This window comes from Zalophus californianus, chromosome 9 (assembly GCF_009762305.2).
Source record: "Zalophus californianus isolate mZalCal1 chromosome 9, mZalCal1.pri.v2, whole genome shotgun sequence".
NCBI classification, from domain to species: Eukaryota; Metazoa; Chordata; class Mammalia; order Carnivora; family Otariidae; genus Zalophus; species Zalophus californianus.
This window is the reverse complement of record NC_045603.1, coordinates 71,645,756-71,670,467: the sequence shown is the minus strand read 5'-3', so window position 1 is coordinate 71,670,467 and position 24,712 is coordinate 71,645,756. Positions and strand designations below refer to the sequence as shown.

At 35.9% G+C, this 24,712-nt stretch overlaps 1 protein-coding gene across 3 annotated transcripts in view; it reads left to right on the top strand.

Moving 5' to 3' along the window:
* CNTN1 (contactin 1) overlaps positions 1–24,712 on the top strand; it is a 381,883-nt gene that overhangs the window by 297,050 nt on the left and 60,121 nt on the right. For all 3 annotated transcript variants that reach the window (XM_027593329.2, XM_027593330.2, XM_027593331.2), the window contains 2 exons: positions 5,644–5,793; positions 14,440–14,510. In XM_027593329.2, coding sequence (XP_027449130.1) covers positions 5,644–5,793; positions 14,440–14,510 — 221 coding nt within the window. The remainder of the gene's footprint in view (positions 1–5,643; positions 5,794–14,439; positions 14,511–24,712) is intronic.

Below are 24,712 nucleotides of genomic sequence, written 5' to 3'. Positions count from 1 at the left end.
TAGATTGTCTTACCTGTTCTTTTTGTTAGTTATGTAAGTAAAGTTCTCTTGTGTCAGTGTCCTAAGTGGTTTTTGCAATAAATGCAGTCATGTAGTCTTTATTTCTAGCGTTGTCCACTAAAAATGGAAGGTACAGGACTAAACTCAGTTTTATGAAGGTAATTATTTAAGGTGGTCAGTAAATATTTTTCAAAGATATAAAGTTTCAGCAGTAGAAGGATTACATTTAGAATAATGAGATGAAAGAATAGCCTGTATATTTTTAAAACAATCTACTGTAAGTATTACTTCTCTTGGACTTTCTAGGGGATAAGCAGCAGAAATATGATGCCATTCTCAGAATTCTATAAGATACATAGATAACATTTAGAATGTTGTGTTTGATGCTATGCTGCTACTTAGAGAAGAAAAATTATAGAATATTGTTGGTGATGGGGTATATGTATGGAAGGGGGTTGAACAAAAAGAGGCCTAGAAACCATGCTATGAGATCAATTGAGAGACCCAACCTGGGATAGGATCTCTAAAATGAAAAAGAAAAATATTTTTGTATTGAAAATTCTGTCATGTGGAAACCTAGAATTACAAATTAACATCTTAGCACAAAAATGTTTCTCTGAACTTTAGATTATTTCCTTAGAATAGTCATTTCAAAGTTAAATTATTTAGCGTAAACATGCCTAAACCCATGAGCTATACTAAAAAATTGCCCTGTAGAAAGGTAGAAACAATTTTTATTCCTGCCACCAGTATATGAGTATCTCGTCTACCATATTTTACTTATTACTTAGTATTTTTTAATTCTTTGCCACATTGATAGGTTAAAAAACGGGGGGGGGGGGAACCACTATGCTCATCATAGAGTACTTCTTAGAATTTGCTCTTCTCTTTTTTGCCTTTCTGTAGCTTCAGTTTTTGTTGTTCTTATTTCAAATATGGATTTCTGGTTTTTTATGAGGCTACATTCAAATTTTCCTTAGAGAAGAATCAATGAATCATATCTTCTGGGATGCCAGAGCACAGTTTGCTTCTCTTTTGCTGCAGAGAACTTTGCCAAATCTATGGCATCTGGTCAACTTCTGCCAGAAGCCCTGTGAGTTGGGTCTAGAGACACTAAGGTAACACAGAGCCAGTGAGAAGCTTTTAAATGCCCTTTTCCCTTCTCAAACACAGACCTGCCTTATCAGTTAGAAGCTCTGAGTGGGTTCTGGATAATTTCAAGTACTTGGGTTTTGGATTGAGAGGGAAGAAGCTAAAGGTCCTGGTTGTATTTAAATCCTAAGGAAATACCAGGATTCACTAGACAACTTCAAAGAATCTAGAACAGGTGGGATAACACTACCTACAGTTTTTCTTGAAACAATTTTTTTATTTTTAGTCCTGCGGTCATTCTGGCTATTTCTGAAGCTTTTCAAACAGCTAGTCCATGTGGTCTGAAGGCAGAGTGTCATTAACATGGCTGCCAGGCAACTAAAGCAGTATGAATTATTGGCCTTAAGATACCCATGAGGCTTGCTTCTCTTTTCCTCCAAAGAATAGTTAAAATCATTTTATTCTGAGCCTTATGGACTCAAAGTATTTGCAAATAAATCTATGAATTACTGTTTATGGCTGGTTGTTAAAATAAGACCTTCTCAAGAGGGTCTTTTGACCTGAGTGTTTAAAGTAAGGAGTATGTCTCCTGCTCTATATCCCTTTGATTGAGATTTACACTCACAAGTAAAGCCAACATTTAAATAACAATCAGGTTAATACTCAATATGCTTTGTTTTGTTTTGTTTTTACAGAGAGAAGCCTCTGACAGGCATTATACAGTTAAGATCTGATTTTTCCATGTTGAAATTATCTGTAGAATAAAAATGGCCTGAGTCCAAACTGACCCACTTAAAACTCAGGAACTTGTGACCCCAGTCCTGATTTCTAGCACTTGCCTCTGTTGTACAAAGTACTCTCCTCTCTTTCTGACTCTAGGAATAATAAACGGATTGCAAAGAACTTGGCTGAAGAGGGGGGACACAAAGTCCCTCTGCTCCCGACTGTTCTCCATTTGGCTTGGGCATGAATCTGCTTCCAAAGCAAAGCTGAACTCTGCTCCCAAACTCTCTATGTGGGTGGTTTTAGAAAAATAAAACATATCCAATAGTTCTACCAGGACTGAAGGAGTAGGGGGAAGATGGCATGGGGTAAAAATCCATTTATAAGGATATTTAAGGCCCAAATAAACAAAAATGTATAATAGAGGTAAAACAGTAGCAGTGGGGGAGAACGGATCAACTCACAGTTAGAGTAGGAAAGGGATTAAGTGGATTGAGACAAGGTGTGTTTTCTGACAAGATAATTTATGGGCTGAATATAGGCATAAGAGCCATAGAGTGTTGGCTATTTTGTGGTGGGGCAAGGTAAAGGAATGCCCTCTTTGTCTTTCACCAGTAGCCTATATGATTTAGAGATGAAGGAGACTGTAAAGTGATTGTTATACACAAGGCTGTACTTCTTGCATCGAGACATTGTCTACTCTAAATAAACATAACTTTTGTATTTATACATTATTTATATTTGTTACAAATATTTAATAAGTAGTACTATTTGCAAAACACTATGCTAGGTATACTAGGCCCAGAGAAGTTCCAAAATAAGAAGTAGAAGAAACATGTGTATGTACACAAATGAACAAACAAGGGGGGGAAACAGAAGAAATATTTTTAGTGTGGGATGCCTACATCGAGATTGGAACCAGGCAACAGTAAAGGAGAAAGCAAGCTCTTAAATCCTGTTCTCATTATCTGGTGTTCAAGTGTCCTGCCTCAATCTGGAGGAAGGAAAGCAGGCCAGATAGAAGAGCCACTTCTAATTCTAGATACATTTTTCTAAAATGAAAATGTTAGTCATTTTTTTTGCTAAGTTATTCCTACTTCTTTCATAGATGGTTTTCTTTAGGGGGTATTATAAATTTATACCAAAACATGTTTGTTTTGGATATTTATATTCTCATAAGTTCTGATGTTAATGTATATTAAGAGGAATGATTATAATTGGTTTTATTCTAAAAAGAGCACTTTTCATGCCTTTAGCAATCCTGGTAGAGAATGTTATCCTTAGCTTACAGGTATCAAATTATTTCCTAACTATTCATAAGGTACGTTCTAGAAGTCCATCTCTCTACCATCCACTTCTTGTTTCCCCTCCTGAGAGAATTGTTTGCATCCCTGAGCCAATGGTTTCTTACTGGTATTTACCTAATGGTAGTGACTCCAAGGCTTTTTGCATATTCTTCCTTTCTTCATCTCAGTCTTTAAAATCAAGGGACTGACAACTTCACCTGCAATCCAAGCCCACCACAAAAGAAGCCCCATTGACTTTTCCTTCTTTACCTTTCCTCCAAATATTTTCTGTGGTCAGTCAACGATTTTCTAGTCTTTGAACATACACCTGATCTTCCATTTATTTGGGGATATTTTCATATTGGATCCTCACATGTGCTCAAAAATCAATCTATCAGCTGCAGCTTCTACTGCACACCCATCTGGTTCTTCTTGTTTTGACCCAACCTACACTTGCCCATATCTGTTGACTGCCTAACTGCTTGAAAAAGCCTGGGGTAGCCTTGACCATCATGAGAATACCATACCCTTGTCAAGAGAGTGCTTGGCTTGTTGGAGTGCTTCCAACAAGCATCTTCAGGCATTTAAACGGTGCTGGGATTTTGCAGCATAGGAAAGAGGGGGAGAGATCGGACTACCTCCTTAAGCCTTCTACTGTATGTTTTTACTTAGGCCCCCAGACTTATAAGATCACAAACTCATAAATAGTTTCATCAACTTCTGATTTTAAAACCCTATATTCGTTTCCTAGGGCTGCTGTAACAAATTGGTTGCTTAAAACAACAGAAATTTAGTCTCTCATGGTTCTGGAGGCCACAATCCAGAATCGAGGTGTTGGCAAGTCTGCACCCTCTCCAAAGGCTATAGGGAACAATTCATTCCTTACTTCTCCCAGCTTATGGTGGCTCCAGATATTCCTTGGCTTGTGATCACAACACTTCAACTTCTGCCTCTGTGGTCACATTGCAGCTTCCTGTTCTACGTATTTCTCCCCTCTGTGTTTCTCTTATACAGACACTTGTCACTGGATTTACGGCTCACCTGGATAATCCAGCATGATCTTAACCCAAGATCCTTAACATAATTCCAGTCTTAAACTTGAAAGGTTATACAAAGACTATTTTTCCAATAAGTTGCATTCACAGGTTCTAGTAATTTGGGCATAGATAAAACTTTTCGGTAGGCACAATTCAACCCATTATTATAAAAGCTTACCTTCTCATAGGAGGATCAAAATTATTTGAAGGTCTCTAGAAGGGAAGAGGGACCACCCTACCCAGTGTCAAAACATCCAGCTGTATTTTTCCCCTTTCTTTACGAAGAGCCCTTTACAAACTAAAACTTCACCTTCCTTCCTCCAACTACCTAAAAGAAGTCCCTTGGTATATGAAGTAAGGCAAATTCTGATTTGGTGTGAGGGAAGGGTGGAAAAAATAGGAAATAGCAGAATCAAAACATGAGAAGGTAAAGCCTAACTTTTAATCAGAAAGTAAAAAATATATGTCAAATGTAGAGAACAAGTTCATAACAAAATAAGAGAAAAGATGGCAAAATTTGTGTCCAGGAGAGTTAAAATTGTGGTAGGGTGAGGCATGGCATAGTGTGAGCCACACAGGTATTTGTTCAAAGGCAGAAACTGGACACTAGGACCCTTAGCATTTATTGTGGAGACGGGTACAGCACCTTGAAAAGCTAGATATTCATGGTCTGCATTGACAGAAAAAAATTCCCTAAATAAGATGATGAGTCATAGACAAACCTGAAGGAAAAAATTTTCCAAATAAGTGATGTACAAGTATTTACATGCACATGTATGTGTAGATTAGTTATTAAAAACACATGTGGAAATATTTTAAGAGAGCTTAAAATACTGGATAGTTCTGCCTTTGTTGTATGTTTTATCATATCTCAATGCAATAAGCAATCTTGGATCATATCCTACCCATAATTTGTAATCTTTTTATTACTTAGAAGCATGAATTATGAGAAGTACTTAATAAATCTTAATAAACTATCATAACATTTATTATCATTGCCCCAAATAATTTGGGTAAAAATGTACAAAACCAACTAAAAAAGGGTATAAACATAGAGGTACACTAGTAATAAATCATTCACTACCCATATGCAACATCAGTGGCAGTCCATAAAATTTTTAACGGCCCAATTATACACTTGCCTCAGTAAGTCTTTCTAGATTCTACCTTGAGAATATAGCTTCTTGCTATTCAAGATGGAGCCCAGAGATTAGCAGCAAAAGCATGACCTGGGAGCTTGATAGAAGTATAGAATTTCACTATCTGACTATCATAGGTTTATGAAATAGATGATTCATATGCATATCACTTTTTCTAGTTTATTATTTATTTATGATCTCTCTGCTTACTCTCTTGAACTTAACATTTTGTCATTTCAAGTTTGTATTTTTATTTCAACTCAATGGAATATGTGCTATTTTCTCAAAATAATAAAATAAAAATGGGAGATTATAAAATTGATGTTATCCAACTAATATTCTCTGTTTAATATTCATTTTGTTTAGATCCTCCAATCATTGAAGGAAATATGGAGGCAGCAAGAGCAGTGGATTTAATCCCATGGATGGAGTACGAATTTCGTGTGGTAGCAACCAATACTTTGGGTATAGGAGAACCCAGTATACCATCAAACAAAATTAAAACAGATGGTGCTGGTATGTTGAAAAAACTTTTTAAAATTTAAAAGGTTTATGAATACAGTGCCACTTTAATATATAGCTGAATGTATTTTGAAATAAATAATGCTCTGAGGTAAGTGACTCATCTAAAAAATGTGTGTATGTATTTCACACAGGTGTGTGTACTCTGTGTCAAGACAGTCAAAAATAAAAAAAAAGGAAATATGAAGTTTAAGAATATTTTTACATAATTAATGTAAGGAAAGAGGTAAATAGAAATCACTGCATATCCACTAGGGACCCCTAAAATGAAGTTGGTATTTAGAATATAAACTTTCATGTAAATTCTGAATCTTAACCAGGCAGAGTCTTAATTAAGCAGATCCTGTGATTTAGAAGGTTCACAATTTTGCATGTCACTCAAAGACATTTATAACTGAGTGGCCATGGGATATGGTCAGGGAGGGTAAGTTGAGTAGGGAGTAGAGAGAATGGGATGAGAACTTCTCAGATCTATATCGCTTGGGGAGTCATAGCATTTCTGAGTAATAGCTGTAATGTGTTCTTTTAATATGAGGTGTGACTCTAAATATGCTCTTTTATCACTGCTCAGCCTTGGATGTTCTTCCAATTTAGAATCATATTTTTATGCTAAATACCAAGTCCATTTAAATAGTCTTTAGTAGAAGTACTCAGCTCTATTTTCCTTTTCCCCTGCATTACCAGGCAAAAATATTGTTCTGATTCTAATAATAGCTCTTTTTTATTATTCCTTGTCTATGAAAAAGAAAATGTTTTGTAGGATCTCTGAGTTTATTTTTATTATGCCTTGCCAAGGTTCAGTGCTTTATTTGGGAGAAAAGATTTTAAAAGGATGACAGACTGCTGTTAAAATTCTTCTATGATATCTTAATATCACTAATCCACATTTCTGGCTTCTTCAATTTCTTGGCCTAACATCTAAATAGAATGATGAACGCAAATGTCTTAGTTTTTAAAGCCAAGTTATTCACAGAACTGCCATCAATAAACTATCTTCAAGTTCCCTGTGGTTTACTACATTATTTACCAGATACAAATGATGATTCTGTAATAAAGGGAGAAAATAAACCCTGAAGTACTGAGCCACACTATTTTCACACATATTTCAGTTAATTCCTATAATAATATTTTAAAGTAGGTAATTTAATTCAGTGTTCATTAATGGGCAGTAGACTCACAGACAGTAAATAGTGTTGAATGAATGTAGCTACTTGCAAGACTCAGTTCAAATCCAGATCCGTTTGACACTTCTCATATATTGAGCTTTCTCTCTTACAGGTGGTGTCTCAAGCAAGACTCTAAAAATGCCTATTTATATAAAAGTTTATTAGTGTTCTAGTAGAAGTTTAGATTTCATCCTTAACTATGGAACTAGATATGACTAAATACTAATTTTTTTTTTGTTTTGGTATATCCACCCACGAAATGAATACAACTGTTATTTTTTTCTCACCTCACAGGAATCTCACTAGTATAGGGAGGTAATATAAGTTGAAGCTTTATAGAACACAGATACCAGATAGCCAGGATTCTTGTGTTTGGTTTTTATTTTTTTATTATTATTTTTTAAAGTTTTTATTTATTTATTTGACAGAGAGAGACACAATGAGCTAGGGAACACAAGCAGAGGGAGTGGGAGAGGGAGAAGCAGGCTCCCCGCCAAGCAGGGAGCCTGGTGTGGGGCTCGATCCCAGGATCCCAGGGGGGAGAGTCTGAGCGGAAGGCAGACACTTGATGACTGAGCCACCCAGGCGCCCCCACTTATGTTTTTAATAGAAACTTCAGTATGATGGACTGAACGCAGTTGCCCTTTCTTGAAAGACAAAAATAAAAAGGAACATGGGCGTGATCTGACTGGTGGTTTTAACCACATAATTTCATGCTGAGAGATCTTGCACTTGATTTGATTTAACAAGTATTCATTTTCAAAATAAAATTGCAAAAATAAAATTAAATGATTAAATTTATGCCTAAGTAAACTTATTTCAGTTAAAAAATTATAACTGAAACATGGGTCTTTTTTATTTTTATTTTTTAAAGATTTTATTCATTTATTCATGAGAGACAGAGAATGAGAGGCAGAGGGAGAATCAGTCTCCGTGCAGAGCAGGGAGCCCAGTGCGGGACTCGAGATCATTACCAGTGCCGAAGTCAGACGCTTAACCAACTGAGCCACCCAGGCGCCCTATGGGCTCTTTTTAAATCTCATTGAGCTTGATTAACTTTCCATTATCTCTCAACTAACATGATATAGAACTAAAACTTAATCTGAACACATATTTTGAAGTACAAAATTCTTCATAGGAGAGGGAGGGTACTTTCTCTGGCATTGGTGATAGGTGTAGACTTTCCCCTCTCCTAGGAATTCTGATACAAACAATATCTTAATTATTTAATCTCAGAAAATGACTGATTTGGTATACATAGCTTGATCATCTGGAAAGAATTATTTCAAGATCTTTTTTTATCTCAAAGTAGAAATAATTAATTAATTGATGATATCATATTTAATTAATACATAACTGATTAATTATTTAATTGATGATATCATAAATAATATGATTTTAGGAATAACAACAAAAAGTGTCTAAGAGAAAGATTCAATCTGGTTTTTGAATCTCAGTCTATGAATATAATTTATATTTAATATATTTAGAAGATCAGGATCCTTTTGATATACTTATCACCAACAGTTTGTATGTAACTCTGAAGACTTTTCAACCTCAGGGTCTTCTTACCCTTAGAAATGTTGGGAAAAAGTTGTTTTTTGTTGGATTGTTTCTTTCAACCAACAAATTTTTGGCATCACCTTTTTTAAGCATTGCCTTTTATGTTGTATTTGCTCAAATGGTATTTTGTAAATGAATTAATTCTCTAGTGTGCTTAGAAAACAACTTCCTTTGAGAGCCTTCAGGGCCAAAACAAACAGACCTACAAAGTGATAACAGTCTTGGTCCCAATGCAAGGTACAGCCCTCTAGTGATATAATGAGATGATTCATTCATTTCTATTGTGCAAAAATAACTCCTATAACCTTTAACACATTCATTAATCTTTCATAAGAAAAATTGTAGGGTCTTATATTAATCAACTTTTATAGCTACCAGCATTTCAGCACCTGCTATATATTATCACAGTGCTAAGCTTCCTATTTGCATTGCTCCACTTAATTCCCACAATAACTTCATGAAACTGGTATTGTTATCCCTAATTTTACGGACAAGGAAGTTAAGATTACAGCCTAGCTAATGTGAAGCAGAGCTGGGATTCAAATCCAGGACTTTCTAATTCTAAAAGCTCTGCTCCTAAAACACTTTCTAAAAGGACTGTATTGAAGTTGAGAACACTATTTCAGTAAAATTTTGGTGCCATCATTTAAAACCTTTGATTAGTGGCAGATTATTTAACCCCTCTGAGCCTTAGTTTTCTCATGTCTAAATGGAAATCATTTATTCTGTATTATTTTTTATGATTAAAAAGATGTAAGGAGAGCAGTTAGTACTGTCTAGTGAATAATATTTGCTGAATAAAATTTATTTATGATGCTTCTAATTCTCATTTTAAACTTTAATATGCTTATAAGAAAATAGTGTCTACTCTGTAATTGATCACCTCATTTGGCAATATATTTCCATTTTTTTATAAGCCTAGAGATTCGTAATTTCATGTAATTTCTAATCATCTTAGAGGAAGAATTTTATATATTTACTATAATAAAATTCAACAGAATATCTCTTTAAATGTTGTTTTTCTTTTCATCCTGTTTTTTGAGAATTTAATATGCATAAAATTAGACATATTGTTCATTCTTACAAAAAAATAAAAATACTTTTTCAAAACAAGGGGATGTTTGTCTTGTCATGTACCATTATAACAACTCTAAGAGATGCCAGCATATGTTATGTGGGATAAAGCCTGGTTCCCATTTGATGGAAAGGTTGCCCCTGCACCTCATTATGCTGATTGAAAGGCACAACATTATCTAATGCAGCACATGCCCTTATCTGTCCAATTACTTAATGTTAAGATCGCACTGCACAGTTGCATATATTCTTTGGATTCAGACAAGTGCATTATAAAATGGATGGTCCCAAATGAAGAATTAGAAGATGTGTTTGTAATTCATTGTAGCCCATTTAATTTTAACTGTAAGAAAGAGATAACAAAAGCATCTTTCAAAGTAATGTGTCATTATAAGACATACCCGCATAGCTAATGGATCTGCAGGTGCACTTGGTGAGTTGATATCCTAAAATGGTGCATTTGGGTTTGTTTTGAAAGCTTTGGCATTTATTGATGCAGGTTCAACCTAAGAAGGAAAAGAGAAAAAAAATGATATAAGAATCGGCACTTTCATCCTTTGTATAGAGCTTTAATTTCCTTTCTAATGAAGCTATTCTCTTTTATTTAGTTTTATTTTTAATTTTTTAAATTATATTTGATAAAGGTGGGAAATGGTGCTAAGAGCATATTTTGTAGCTAGCAAGGTACTGTTAAATTTAGTTGCTATCATTAGTAATAAAAGAGATAAATCTTTTTTAAAAGTAGCAAAAAGTATAGATTTTTCAGCCACGAGGGGGCCTGTGTTAAAGCTATAGCTTCTCTACATGTAAACAGTGTGACCTGGCTAGCTAAGTAACTTCTTTTGGGATTCCTTTGCCTTACCTGTCGAAAGAGGATAAAGCTACTTCTCTGTATACTTTTTCAAAGTGCTGATCTGAGTATCCAGTTAGGTGTGGTATGTAAAAATCATTTCTATGTTCTAGATGAGTCTCTTATTAAGCTGGGCTTCTTCATTCATTCAGCAAACTTTCACAAATTAGGGATATTTAACACATTGAATTAAAACTGGTTGTACATATTTACTTGTTGCTATATTAAAGAAAATGCATCTTCAGGCCTGGAATCAGATTCCATTTATGTTGTGATCCTTAGTGGCTACAGAATTATTTGTAGAAGAAAAAGGGAGGAACAAGAAGGGTAACATGGTGGCTCTGGAGGATGAAAAGAGAAGCAGCGATCAAAGCCACCGTGATGTTTGCACATTGTGATTTAGAAGAACCCATTATCAGTCGTAACTTGTTTTATTTGAAAACAAAGTTCACATGTGCCTTAGATGCTTTTGTTTTTAATACACTGAGAGGGAGACACTAGGAAGTTTTAATTCTTTTACTTAATTTAAACAAGTAGTGTGTGTTTGGTTTGAGTTCTTCATAATAAGTTCACTGTGCATTATGATTACTTCAGTTTGTAGCAGTCTTTTCTGTGAGCATTTCCTCAGATGACTTATTCTTATATTATCATTCTGTTGAGCAGTTAATAGATTTACTCTACCACTTGTTTAAAATTCCTGTTTAAGATCAAAGCCTAGATTAATAAACAGACCTACAATTTCAGCTTGATAAGAGCCTAAGACGTTAATATTTTTATGAACTATCTCGGACCCTGTATTGCTTTTTACCTACTATGGAAAGAACATCAGTTTAACATGGTAGATGCATCAGGAATGTTAGCCATCTGTTCCACCAGCAGAACAGGAGATCATAAGGGTTACAAATAACTCCTCTCATTTGAATATCCAAGTATTGTGCAGTTCATTTGATTTTGCTAACAGCTAATCAGAAAGAATATATATTTAAAAGTAGAATAAAAGCAGATGTAAGATGTTAATCTGTACTTTAATTCCTTTGGTGTTCTAGATTCTAGAGCATTACATTTATAACCACTTGAATCTCTTCCTAAAAATTTGGTTTTAAATCACAATGAAATTTTGATGCAAATTAAAATGGAAAGTTACATTCATGGTAACTTTATTTCTGTAAAAATGGCTCTACAAGTTAAGCAATAATTAACAAGAACCAAGTAGTCAACAGTTTATTTTGGGTCAGGGCCTTTCTTCAAATACTCCATGATATTCACAGTTTAGGATTTGTTGTAAACCCATTTCTATACTGTTAAATAAAAATCCAAAGCTCAAATAGGTACCTATATGCAAATTACCTAAGCTTTCAAATCTAAAAGTAAAACTGGCTTTGTTTTCATAAACTGAAAGAATAATCGTGACATTCTTTTTAAATAATTTTTAGGTCTGTGATTGAAATACAGAAGCACTCTTCTAAACCTCATTAGGGAATCACTTAGACTTAACTCATGGCAGAAGGACAAATATAAAAACTCCCTATTTTTAACCTTTCACAGTAAAATAATATATTGTTTATTTATGATTAATTCAATAATTTTGTATTTTTCCTGAATAATTTATTAAAATCTTTTGAATGATTTATAGTTAAAAGAAAGTTTAGTTCGTTCACTGTTAAATTACTTTGGATCCAAAAGTTGAATAAGCTGCCTTGTGCTTAGAGTGATTTACTTCCCTGAAAGGAATCATGATTTGCCCAAGTCTTCCTGTTCATACAAGGCTGAATGCAAATATAGAGCACCTAGGTGCTCAGATTCTTGTCAGATATGTAGGTCATATTTCAATTCCACCTGAGAAAAAAGGTCCCATAACTGCCAAAGCTACAACTGAACATTCAAAGCTAAATGGAGGACATTAAGTCAATAATTAACCTAAGGTACAAAACACTCTATTAGGAGGTACAGTACCTTCATTACTGCCTTTTATTTTAGCATTATGAGCTCAGTGAATATTCTTTGAAGAGCAAGTCAGTCTCGACTTACTTACTGAAGCATGTTAAAAGAGCTTAAAATAAACATTATGAAATGGAAAAAAATTCAATCTAACATAAACATATTCCATTTTTAGCTCTGTTCTAAATAAAAAGGCTAGTATTGATTATAATGAAAAGGATAACAGTGAAATGTTTTGGCAAATAATACTTGACCTGATGAAAGCAATATTTGATTCAACAAATTACAGTATAATAAATTATTCTAGTTATTTTTGAAATTATTTGCCTGTGACCAAAATACTTGTACTTGGAGTTAAACACACAAAATTTGATTTATTCATTGATTATAAAACAACATGTTCTTTGTTTCTTGTTTCTTGTAGCATGTAGAGTTTTAACTTCAGAATATGAGTTATGGCGTTTAAAGGGTTTCCAAGAGTTATTTTAATATCCAGCCTTCAATATGTATTTTATCTAAAGTGCTACAATTATCTTTTAACACCTCTGTGCACTCAATTTTTATTTCTAACACTTATGTGGCGATAGTTGAATAGTAAAATAAAATCTCTCAAATTCATATTAACTCTTAATCAGAAATGGAAATCATCATATGGTTTATAGACATAAAGAAAACCATACATGTTTTTTGTTTCTGTGCAATTAATGTACCTTATTCAACAAAGAATTTACATGGTTAACATAGGGGAGGTTGTGAAGTATTTATCTTTGAATCACAATTATTTGTTGGGTTCTGCAGCTTAGTAAATGGATGCATTGCTTTGAGCACTCTGAGGAAGGCATGACTATTTCCTATCGGGAAGGATCTGGGGAATCAAGGAATAACTCATCTTTCATATGTTCTTAAAATGTTAACAGATCTGGGAGTGATATCTCAGACTGAGCCACAACAGTTGTATGTGAAAACACACACCATCCATATAGCTGAGTAGCTGATCTCTAAGTGCTTCCAGTGCAGGACAAACTATGTTTATCTATCTGTACAACTCCAATTAGATGCAAATCCAATAAGACACGGCATCCTATAAGATACAGGATGCAAATCTGGGAAGACATAGTGACTATACTGAAGGACTTTCAAGGAGAGACAATAACTTCGAGAAAAACAAAGAAGACGCCAATGGACTTGGCAGTTAGAAGAAATTGTGTGATTTTCGAGAGAGTGATTTCAGTAATACAAAGAAGTAGAAAACAGATTATGGGTTGTTAAAAAGTAGTTATGGAGTGAAGCATAAAAAATAGCCATATACCAGTTCTTCTTTGCTGTTCAGTGACAGGAAAGGGTTTGATGGCATGGAGGGTAAGTGGAAGGCAATATTACAGATAATTTTTAAAGATAAGACTGCAGAGTAGAATCCAATAGAATAACTGAAAACTGAAGGATGATATAGAAGATAGGAGTGTGGGAGTGTTGGCGCCCCTGATGGGGCAAAATTCTAGAAGAGATTTAGGAACTGGAAGTGAGAGTACCAGAAACAATATTAGATTTCTAATATTTCCAGATATTTTGGGGTAACCTTATCCAATGTTAGTGGACAGGCACTCTTTAACAGTTATTTATAGGTTAAAGCATAAAATTAACACCACAACAGTAAATTATTAGAAGGTCATAGGATTGAAAAGTAAGAGTTGTGAAATATTTTCCCAACAAAGTGGATCTAATCTTTCAAAATCATATTAAATGAAAGGGCAAAGGGAAAAAAAAATATGTGTCGGGGGGGAGGGCAAATTTGCTTTGTTACCAATTACTGAAGAAAACCCACACTTTCCTATGGCACTGAATCAATGTTTGTCTTGGCAGTAAAATACATTATATACATATTACAGTTACTATGAGGCATTGTTATTATAACTGAGCAGATCATGTGTACAGCTTGTCTTTCCCAGTGAAAGAAAAAATTCATGGTTTTTGTAGTGAATAAGAACTCTAGAACCACAAAAAAATTACATAACCTAATTTTTCATTGTTTCATTTGTTTGTTTGTTTCAGCACCGAATGTGGCTCCTTCAGATGTAGGAGGTGGTGGGGGGAGCAACCGAGAGCTGACCATAACATGGGTGGTAAGTGTTAATAAGTTGTATATATTATAGGCTGCTTTACCTACACTTAATCTCAAATCCACTTTGTTTCCTGAAATAAACTGAAACAAAAGACATTGCCCAAGGTGAATTGTTTTTGCTTTGTTTTGTTTAAATATACTAAGAAAAATTCTAGTGGACAATTAAGGAAATTATCAACAAGTAGAAGAAACTGTGAGTTCACCAGAGGTTTCAATGTAGATTTTTTTTCTCCATTGAGTATAAAGAGAAATTGAAGTTTAAATGGAAAGTAATCCACTCATTCCACATATGGTTGTTATTTACATTCATTTGTTGATTTATATCTTAACTGAGTCAAAAGCTTTCTAGTGAGTGTACATTCACTGCTTTTATTCATGGTCAGGATAGAATCAGAGGCCAAGGATACTGGCTGTCTATTTGTTTTCTTTACATTACCATATCTACTACCTTTTCTTGATTTATAAGAATCACCTTGAGAAAAGTAGGAATTTTGTGGCTTATATAGGAAAAATATAAAAATCATTGCTATTATTTTTGGTGAAAAAAATTTTTTACAATGTATTTTAATTTAAGTAAAATGTGAATTTTATTTTTTAAAAGAAAATTACAAAGGGGGGGAGGAGCAAGATGGTGGAGGAGTAGGAGACCTAAATTTTGTCCAGTCCCAGAATTCAGCTAGATAGGGATCAAAGCATTCTGAACACCTACAAACTCAACAGGAGATCGAAGAAAAGAATAGCAGCAACTCTCTGGACAGAAAAGCGACCACTTTCTGTAAGATAGGACATGTGGAGAAGTGAATCCGAGGCCATATTCAGGAAGATAGATGGCAAGGGAGGGGCCTCCGTCACCTGCTACTGGCAAGTGACAGAGCAGCGGAGCACAAAATCGGAACTTTTAGAAGTTGGCTCTGCTGAGGGACATAGCTCCAGTGGCTAAGCGAGGGGTGGAACCCTTCTGGGACAGTATGGTCTCAGGACCCTCAGGGTCACAGAAAGACCGGGGGTGCCTGACTGCAGCAGAGCTCCCAGCTATCGGGGCGGGGAAGCCAGCTGCAGAGACAGAGCTAAGGAGTGGGCTCTCAGCTCGGGGTTGCCATAAACCGTGATCTGCAGCACAGTCAGGCCACTGCTCTTCCAGCAGGGACCCAACAAGTGGCAGATCCGGGGAGACTCCCATTCCTCCCCCAGGAGGAATGGTGCAGGAGCACACCGCAGGGATATGCTGGGTTGGGAGACTCGAGTCAGGTGCCAGAGGTAGAAATGCTCAGTCACAGGCCAGGTGAGCATGGAATGCGGCCGGAGACCAATGAGACGGGAGTGATTGACTGCTTTTCTCTGGGAGCTCACTGAGGAGTGGGGTCTTGAGCTCTCGGCTCCTCCGGGGTGGAGATTGGGAGGCCACCATTTTCACTCTCATCCTCCAAAGCTGTACTGAAAGCTTGCAGGGAACAAAAGCTCCTGAGAGCAAACCCGAGAGATTACTTAGCCCAGACAAGGCAAGGGCGAGGCAATTCCACCTCCCGCAAAGACATTTGGGAACCACAGCAACAGGCCCTTCACCCAGAAGATCAGCAAGAACAGCCAGCCAAGACCAAGTTTACTGATCAATGAGAATGGCAGAACTCCAGAGCTAGGGGAATACTGCACATAGAACTCATGGCTTTTTTACCATGATTCTTTAGTCTTTCTAAGAATTTTTTTAACTTTCTTTTTCTTTTTTTTTTTGAATTTTCCTTTTTCCCTTTTTCAAACAACATCTTATCAATCCCTTTTTTAAAAAATCTTTTTTATTTTTCATTTTTAGAGTCATATTCTATCCCTTCATAGTAGTTAACCTTATTTTTGGTATATATATATATATATATAAGTTGTTCTCTCTTTAAAATTTTGGGATGCAATTTCTTCTAACAGACCAAAATATACCCTAAATCTCTAGTGTATGGCTTTGTTCTAGTCTCCTGCCTGATCACATTCTCTCTTTTTTTTTAATCCTCTTCTTTCTTTTTTCAACCAACTTCTTATCAATTCCTTTTATAAAATCTTTTATAATTTTCATCTTTACAATCATATTCCATCCCTTCATCACATTTACCCTTATTTTTGTACATATATAAGTTTTCCTTTCTTTAAAATTTTGGGAGGCACTTTCTTCCAACAGACCAAAATACGCCCAAACTCTAGTGTGTGGCACTGATCTATGTACCAGCCTGATCATATTTGATCATATTCTGTTTTATTTGTTTGTTTATTTGTTTGTTTGTTTTTATCTTTATCTTTCTTTTTTTCCTTTTTCTTTCTTTCTTTTTCTTTTCCCCTGGTCTCAGGTCAATTCTGATTTGTTTAGTGTATATTTTTCTGGGGTCATTGTTACCCTGTTAGCATTTTGTTCTCTCATTCATCTATTCTTCTCTGGACAAAATGACAAGATGAAAAAATCACCTCAAAAAAAAAGAACAAGAGGCAGTACTGACTGCCAGGGACCTAATCAATATGGACATTAGTAAGATGTCAGAACTAGAGTTCAGAATGATGATTTTAAGATACTAGCTGGGCTTGAAAAAAGCATGGAAGGTATTAGAGAAACCCTTTCTGGAGAAATAAAAGAACAAAAATCTAACCAAGTCAAAATCAAAAAGGTTATTAATGAAGTGCAATAAAAAATGGAGGCTCTAACTGCTAGGATAAATGAGGCAGAAGAGAGAATTAGTGATACAGAAGACCAAATGATGGAAAATAAAGAAGCTGAGAAAAAGAAAGATAAACAACTATTGGATTCCGAGGGTAGAATTCGAGAGATAAGTGATACCATAAGAGGAAATAATATTAGAATAATTGGGATCCCAGAGGAAGAAGAAAGAGAGAGGGGGGCAGAAGGTATATTGGAACAAATTATAGCAGAGAACTTCCCTAATTTGGGGAGGGAAACAGGCATTAAAATCTAGGAGGCACAGAGAAACTCCTCAAAATCAGTAAAATTCGGTCAACAGCCCGACATCTAATAGTGAAACTTAGGAGTCTCAGAGATAAAGAGAAAATCCTGAAAGCAGCTCAGGATAAGAGATCTGTAACCTACAATGGTAGAAACATTAGATTGGAACAGACCTATCCACAGAGATCTGGCAGGCCAGAAAGGACTGGCATGATATATTCAGATCACTAAGTGAGAAAAACATGAAGCCAAGAATACTATATCCAGGTAGGCTGTCATCAAAAATAGAAGGAGAGATAAAAAGCTTCCAGGACAAACAAAAACTAAAGAAATTTGCAAACACGAAACCAGCCCTACAAGATATATTGAAAGGTGTCCTCTAAGCAAAGAGAGAGCTTAAAAGTAACATAGACCAGAAAGGAACACAGACAGTATACAGTAACAGTCACCTTACAGGCAATACAATGGCACTAAATTCATATCTTTCAATAGTTACCCTGAATGTAAATGGGCGAAATGCCCCAGTCAGAAGACACAGGGTATCAGATTGGATAAGAAAACAAGAAGACCCATCGATATGCTGTCTGCAAGAGACTCATTTTAGACCCAAAGACACCCCCAGATTGAAAGTGAGGGGGTGGAAAAATCATTTACCATGCTAATGGACACCAAAGAAAGCTGGGGTTGCAATCTTTATATCAGACAAATTAGATTTTAAACCAAAGACTATAATAAGAGATGAGGAAGGACACTATATCATACTTAGGGGTCTATCTAACAAGAAGATCTAACAATTGTAAATATCTATGCCCCTAACATGGGAGCAGCCAATTATATAAGGCAATTAATAACAAAAGCAAAGAAACACATTGATGATAATAAAATAATAGTGGGGGATTTTAACACCCCCTCACTGAAATGGACAGATCATCTAAGCAAAAGATCAACGAGGAAATAAAGGCTTTAAATGACACACTGGACCAAATGGACTTCACAGTTATATTCAGAATATTCCATCCCAAAGCAACAGAGTACACATTATTCTCAGGTGCCCATGGAACATTCTCCAGAATAGATCACATTCTAGGTCACAAATCATGTCTCAACCGGTACCAAAAGATTGGGATCATTCCCTGCATATTATCAGACCACAATGCTTTGAAACTAGAACTCAATCACAACATGAAAGTCAGAAAGATCTCAAATATATGGAGGCTAAAGAGCATCCTACTAAAGAATGAATGGGTCAACTAGGAAATTAAAGAAGAATTTAAAAAAATTCAGGGAAACTAATGAAAATGAAAACACAACTGTTCAAAATCTTTGGGATGCAGAAAGGCAGTCCTAAGAGGAAAGTATATAGCAATACAAGCCTTTCTCAAGAAACAAGAAAGGTCTCAAATACACAATTCTAACATTACACCTGAAGGAGCTGGAGAAAGAACAGCAAAGAAAGCCTAAACCCAGCCAGAGAAGAGAAATAATAAAGATCAGAGCAGAAATCAATGAACTAGAAACCAAAAGAACAGTAGAACAGATCAATGAAACTAGGAGCTGGTTCTTTGAACGAACTAACAAGATTGATAAACCCCTGGCCAGACTTATCAAAAAAAAGAGAAATGACCCAAATCAACAAAATCATGAATGAAAGAGGAGAGATCACAACCAACACCAAAGAAATACAAACAATTATAAAAACATATTATGAGCAACTCTATGCCAGCAAATTAGATAATTTGGAAGAAATGGATGCATTCCTAGAGACATATCAACTACCAAAACTGAACCAGGAAGAAATAGAAAACCTGAACAGACCTATAACCACTAAGGAAATTAAAGCAGTCATCAAAAATCTCCCAACAAACAAAAGCCCAGGGCCAGATGGCTTCCCAGGGGAATTCTATCAGACATTTAAAGAAGAATTAATACCTATTCTCCTGAAACTGTTCCAAAAAATAGAAATGGAAGGAAAACTTCCAAACTCGTTTTATGAGGCCACCATTACCTTGATCCCCAAACCAAACAAAAACCTCATCAAAAAGGAGAATTACAGACCAATATCCTTGATGAACATGGATGCAAAAATTCCCACCAAAATACTAGCCAATAGGATCCAACAGTACATTAAAAGGATTATTCACCACGACCAAGTGGGATATATCCCTGGGCTGCAAGGTTGGTTCAAAATATGCAAACCAATTAATGTGATTCAATACATTAATAAAAGAAAGAACAAGAACCATATGATCCTCTCAATAGATGCAGAAAAAGCATTTGACAAAGTACAGCATTCTTTCTTAATTAAAACTCTTCAGAGTATAGGATAGAGAGTACATACCTCAATATCATAAAAGCCATCTATGAAAAACCCACAGCGAATATCATTCTCAATGGGGAAAAACTTAGAGCTTTCCCCCTAAGGTCAGAAATGCAGCAGGGATGTCCACTATCACCACTGCTATTCAACATAGTATTAGAAGTCCTAGCCACAGCAATCAGACAACAAAAAGATAAACACATCCAAATCGGCAAAGAAGAAGTCAAACTCTCACTTTTTGCAGATGATATGATACTTTATGTGGAAAACCCAAAAGACTCCACTCCAAAACTGCTAAAACTCATACAGGAATTCAGTAAAGTGGCAGATTTAAATTAATGCACAGAAATCAGTGGCATTCCTATACACCAACAACAAGACAGAAGAAAGAGAAATTAAGGAGTCGATCCCATTTACAATTGCACCCCAAACCATAAGATACCTAGGAATAAATCTAACCAAAGAGGCAAGGATCTGTACTCAGAAAACTATAAAATACTCATGAAAGAAATTGAGGAAGACACAAAGAGATGGAAAAACTTCCCATGCTCATGGATTGGAAGAACAAATATTGTGAAGATGTCAGTGCTACCTAGAGTACCTAGAGCAATCTACACATTCAATGCAATCTGTATCAAAATACCATCCACTTTTTTCAAAGAAATGTAGCAAATAATCCTAAAATTTGTATGGAACCAGAAGAGACCCCGAGTAGCCAGAGGAATGTCGAAAAATAAAAGCAAAGCTGGCGGCATCACAATCCCGGACTTCCAGCTCTATTACAAAGCTGTCATCATCAAGACAGTATGGTACTGGCACAAAAACAGACACATAGATCAACGGGACAGAATCGAGAGCCCAGAAATGGACCCTCAACTCTATGGTCAACTAAACATTGACAAAGCAGGAAAGAATGTCCAATGGAAAAAAGACAGTCTCTTCAACAAATGGTGTTGGGAAAATTGGACAGCCACATGCAGAAGAATGAAACTGGACCATTTCCTTCCATCACACACAAAAATAGACTCCAAATGGTTGAAAGACCTAAATGTGAGACAGGAATCCATCAAAATCCTAAAGGAGAACAGAGGCAGCAACCTCTCTGACCTCAGCCACAGCAACTTCTTCCTAGAAATGTCACCAAAGGCAAGGGAAGCAAGGGCAAAAATGAACTATTGGGACTTCATCAAGCTAAAAAGCTTTTGCACAGCAAAAGAAACAGTCCACAAAACCAAAAGACAACCAACAGAATGGGAGAAGATATTTGCAAATGACATATCAGATAAAGGGTTAGTATCCAAAATCTATAAAGAACCTATGAAACTCAACACCCAAAGAACAAATAATCCAATCAAGAAATGGGCAGAAGGCATGAACAGACGTTTTTCCAAAGAAGACATCCAAATGGCCAACAGACACATGAAAAAGTGCTCAACATCGCTCGGCATCAGGGAAATCCAAATCAAAATCTCAATGAGATACCACTTCACACCAGTCAGAACAGCTAAAAATAACAAGTCAGGAAACGACAGATGTTGGCAAGGATGCGGAGAAAGGGGAACCCTCCTACACTGTTGGTGGGAATGCAAGCTGGGGCAGCCACTCTGGAAAACAGTATGGAGGTTCCTCAAATAGTTGAAAATAGAGTTACCCTATGACCCAGCAATTGCACTTCTGGATATTTACCCCAAAGATACAAATGTAGGGATCCAAAGGGGTATGTGCACCCCAATGTTTATAGCAGCAATGTCCACAATAGCCAAACTGTGGAAAGAGCCAAGATGTCCATCGAAAGATGAATGGATAAAGAAGATGTGATGTATATATATACAATGGAATATTATGCATCCATGAAAAGGAATGAAATCCTGCCATTTGCAACAACGTGGATGGAACTGGAGAGTGTTATGCTGAGCGAAATAAGTCAATCAGAGAAAGACATATATCATATGACCTCACTGATATGAGGAATTCTTAATCTCAGGAAACAAACTGAGGGTTGCTGGAGTGGTGGGGGGTGGGAGGGATGGGGTGGCTGGGTGATAGACATTGGGGAGGGTATGTGGTATGGTGAGTGCTGTGAATTGTGTAAGATTGATGAATCACAGACTTGTACCTCTGAAACAAATAATACATTACACGTTAAAAAGAAGAAGGAGGAGGAGGAGGAAGAGGAGGAGGAGAATAAGAAGAAGAAGATAGCAGGAAGGGGAAAATGAATGGGGGGAAATCAGAGTGGGAGACGAATGATGAGAGACTATACGGACTCTGAGAAACAAACGGAGGGTTCTAGAGGGGAGGGGGGTGGGGGGATGGTTTAGCCTGGTGATGGGTATTAAAGAGGGCATGTACTGCATGGAGCACTGGGTGTTACACACAAACAGTGAATCATGGAACACTACATCAAAAACTAATGATGTAATGTATGGTGATTAACATAACATAATAAAAAAAAGAAAAGAAAATTACAAAGGAATACCCTTTATCATCACAGAATGCACAACTGAACAAAATGTTGGCAAATTAAAGCCAACAAAATACTAAAAGAATTTAACACTATGATGAAGTAGTTTATCCCAGAAATGCAAAGTTAGTTTCATATTCACAAATCAATCAATATTACTCATCATATTGGCAGAATAAAGAAATGAAACCATAGGATCTTCTCAAGAGATCTTCATTCATAATTAACACTTATTCTTGATTTAAAAAAAAATTCGAAGTAAACTAGAAATAGAAGGGAATTTCCTACACCTGATAAAAAATATTTATGAAAATTTTACAGTTAATAATAATGCTCAATGGTGACAAGCTAAATGTTTTCCTTCTACGTTTGGACATAGAGCAAAGATATCCCCTTTTAATGTTGTAACGGAGGCCCTAGCCAGTGAAATAGGGTAAGAAAATGAAATAAAGACTACTATGTGTGTTTGTGCAGAAAATTCTAGGGAACCTATAAGCAACTATTAGAGCTAATAAGCACATTTTAAAATGTTGCAGGATACCTGGTCGATATTCTAAAGCCAATTGTTCTTTTATATTTTATTGTTTTGCCACTAATAAAACTTAAAAACAGACAAACAAACAAAAAAACAAAGTTGCAAGATTTACACTATGAATTCAAAATTTACTAAAGCCACACCAATTAAGACAATGTGATACTGGCATCAGGACTGATATCAATGAAGTAGAGAGTCCAGAAATAGATTCACACTCATATAAACAATTAATTTGCAAAAAGGCACCAAAGCAATACGTTGGGAGCAAAGAAAAACTTTGCAGTGGAAGGTACTAGAATAATTGGATATTCAACTGGGAAATGTTTATCCAAAAGGAACCTGAATGTTCTTCAGCATTGCTTTGTCCAGTACACTAAACTGATGGGTTAGTCCTTTTCTAGTTAACATTAGTTAAATATGTATTATCAGTGTAATAAATGTATTATCAGTGAGTCAAAATACTATTTCTTCTATTATGGTAATACTTCTACTGCAGAAGTATTATTTTTTTGTTTTGTAAAAATAATTTTTTAAGTTAGAAAGCAACAGATTTTTTATTGATAGCTCCAATGTTAAAGTATAAAGTAAACAAAGATTACCCATGATCACACAACCCAGAAATCACCCAATTTGACATTTTGGGGTGGTCTTTCTAGTCTTCTATATATAGTCATAAAATTTGTATAATGCATGTTTAAACTTAATATTATTTTGCATGTAATTTTCTTTTTGTAAGACTCCTTGAGATTTTATTATTTTTATTACTTTTAATTATTCAAAAGACAAATTTTAACTGCAGGCTTTATCCGACTTGCGCTTCTAATAGATATCTATTTCTGGAGTATCTGCCAAGCTCATAATGACTTTTCTTCTGTAGATATTATTCATTTCACAATCCTCTATCAAAATGTAAATTTACTTAAGGAAAAAAAAGAAAAGAAAGAGACAAAAAGTCAATGCTCAAAGCACAAGAATAAATTACTGAAATTAGGGGCACCTGGGTGGCTCAGTCATTAAGCGTCTGCCTTTGGCTCAGGTCATGATCCTAGGGTCCTGGGTTTGAGCCCCACATCGGGCTCCCTGCTCGGCGGGAAGCCTGCTTCTCCCTCTCCCACTCCCCCTGCTTGTGTTCCCTCTCTCGCTGTGTCTCTCTCTGTCAAATAAATAAAATCTTTTTTAAAAAAATTGCTGAAATTATTTTTTTTCTTAAATGCATGTTAGATTTTACCTGGCTTAGTATGCAGTTCCTATGCAAAAATAGACCCTGGATGTTAAGGGATCCTGGTCTAAAAGATTAAACAAACATTCAGCTATCTAATTCCAGATATATCTTGAACTCACTGTGGTGTGGTAACCCAATTTTAATTTATAACATTTTCTCTGGACATTCAAACCCCAAAGACTTAGTTAAATAAAACTTTTGTATCAACACATGTTTTTATTTTTGTTTTATTTTTTAGAGAGAGAGAAAGAGAGTACACATGCATGCGTGTGCAAGAGCAGGGAGGAGGCGGGGGTAGGGAGGGGTAGAGGGAGAGAGAGAATCTTAAGCAGGCTCCATGCTCAGCATAGAGCCCATTGCCAGCTCCATCTGACGACCCTGAGATCATGACCTGAACTGAAATCAAGAGTTGGTGGTTCAGCGGACCATCTGAGCCACCCAAACACCCTCAGCACCTGTTTTTATTTTTTTTTTTAAGATTTTATTTATTTGAGAGAGAGAGAATGAGAGATAGCATGAGAGGGAAGAGGGTCAGAGGGAGAAGCAGACTCCCGGCTGAGCAGGGAGCCCGACACGGGACTCGATCCCGGGACTCCAGGATCATGACCTGAGCCGAAGGCCGTCGCTTAACCAACTGAGCCCCCCAGGCGCCCAGCACCTGTTTTTAAATTGGAGTTTGCTTTTGCATTTGAAACTTACTTTGATCACTAGTGTAATCTATTATGATAAATCT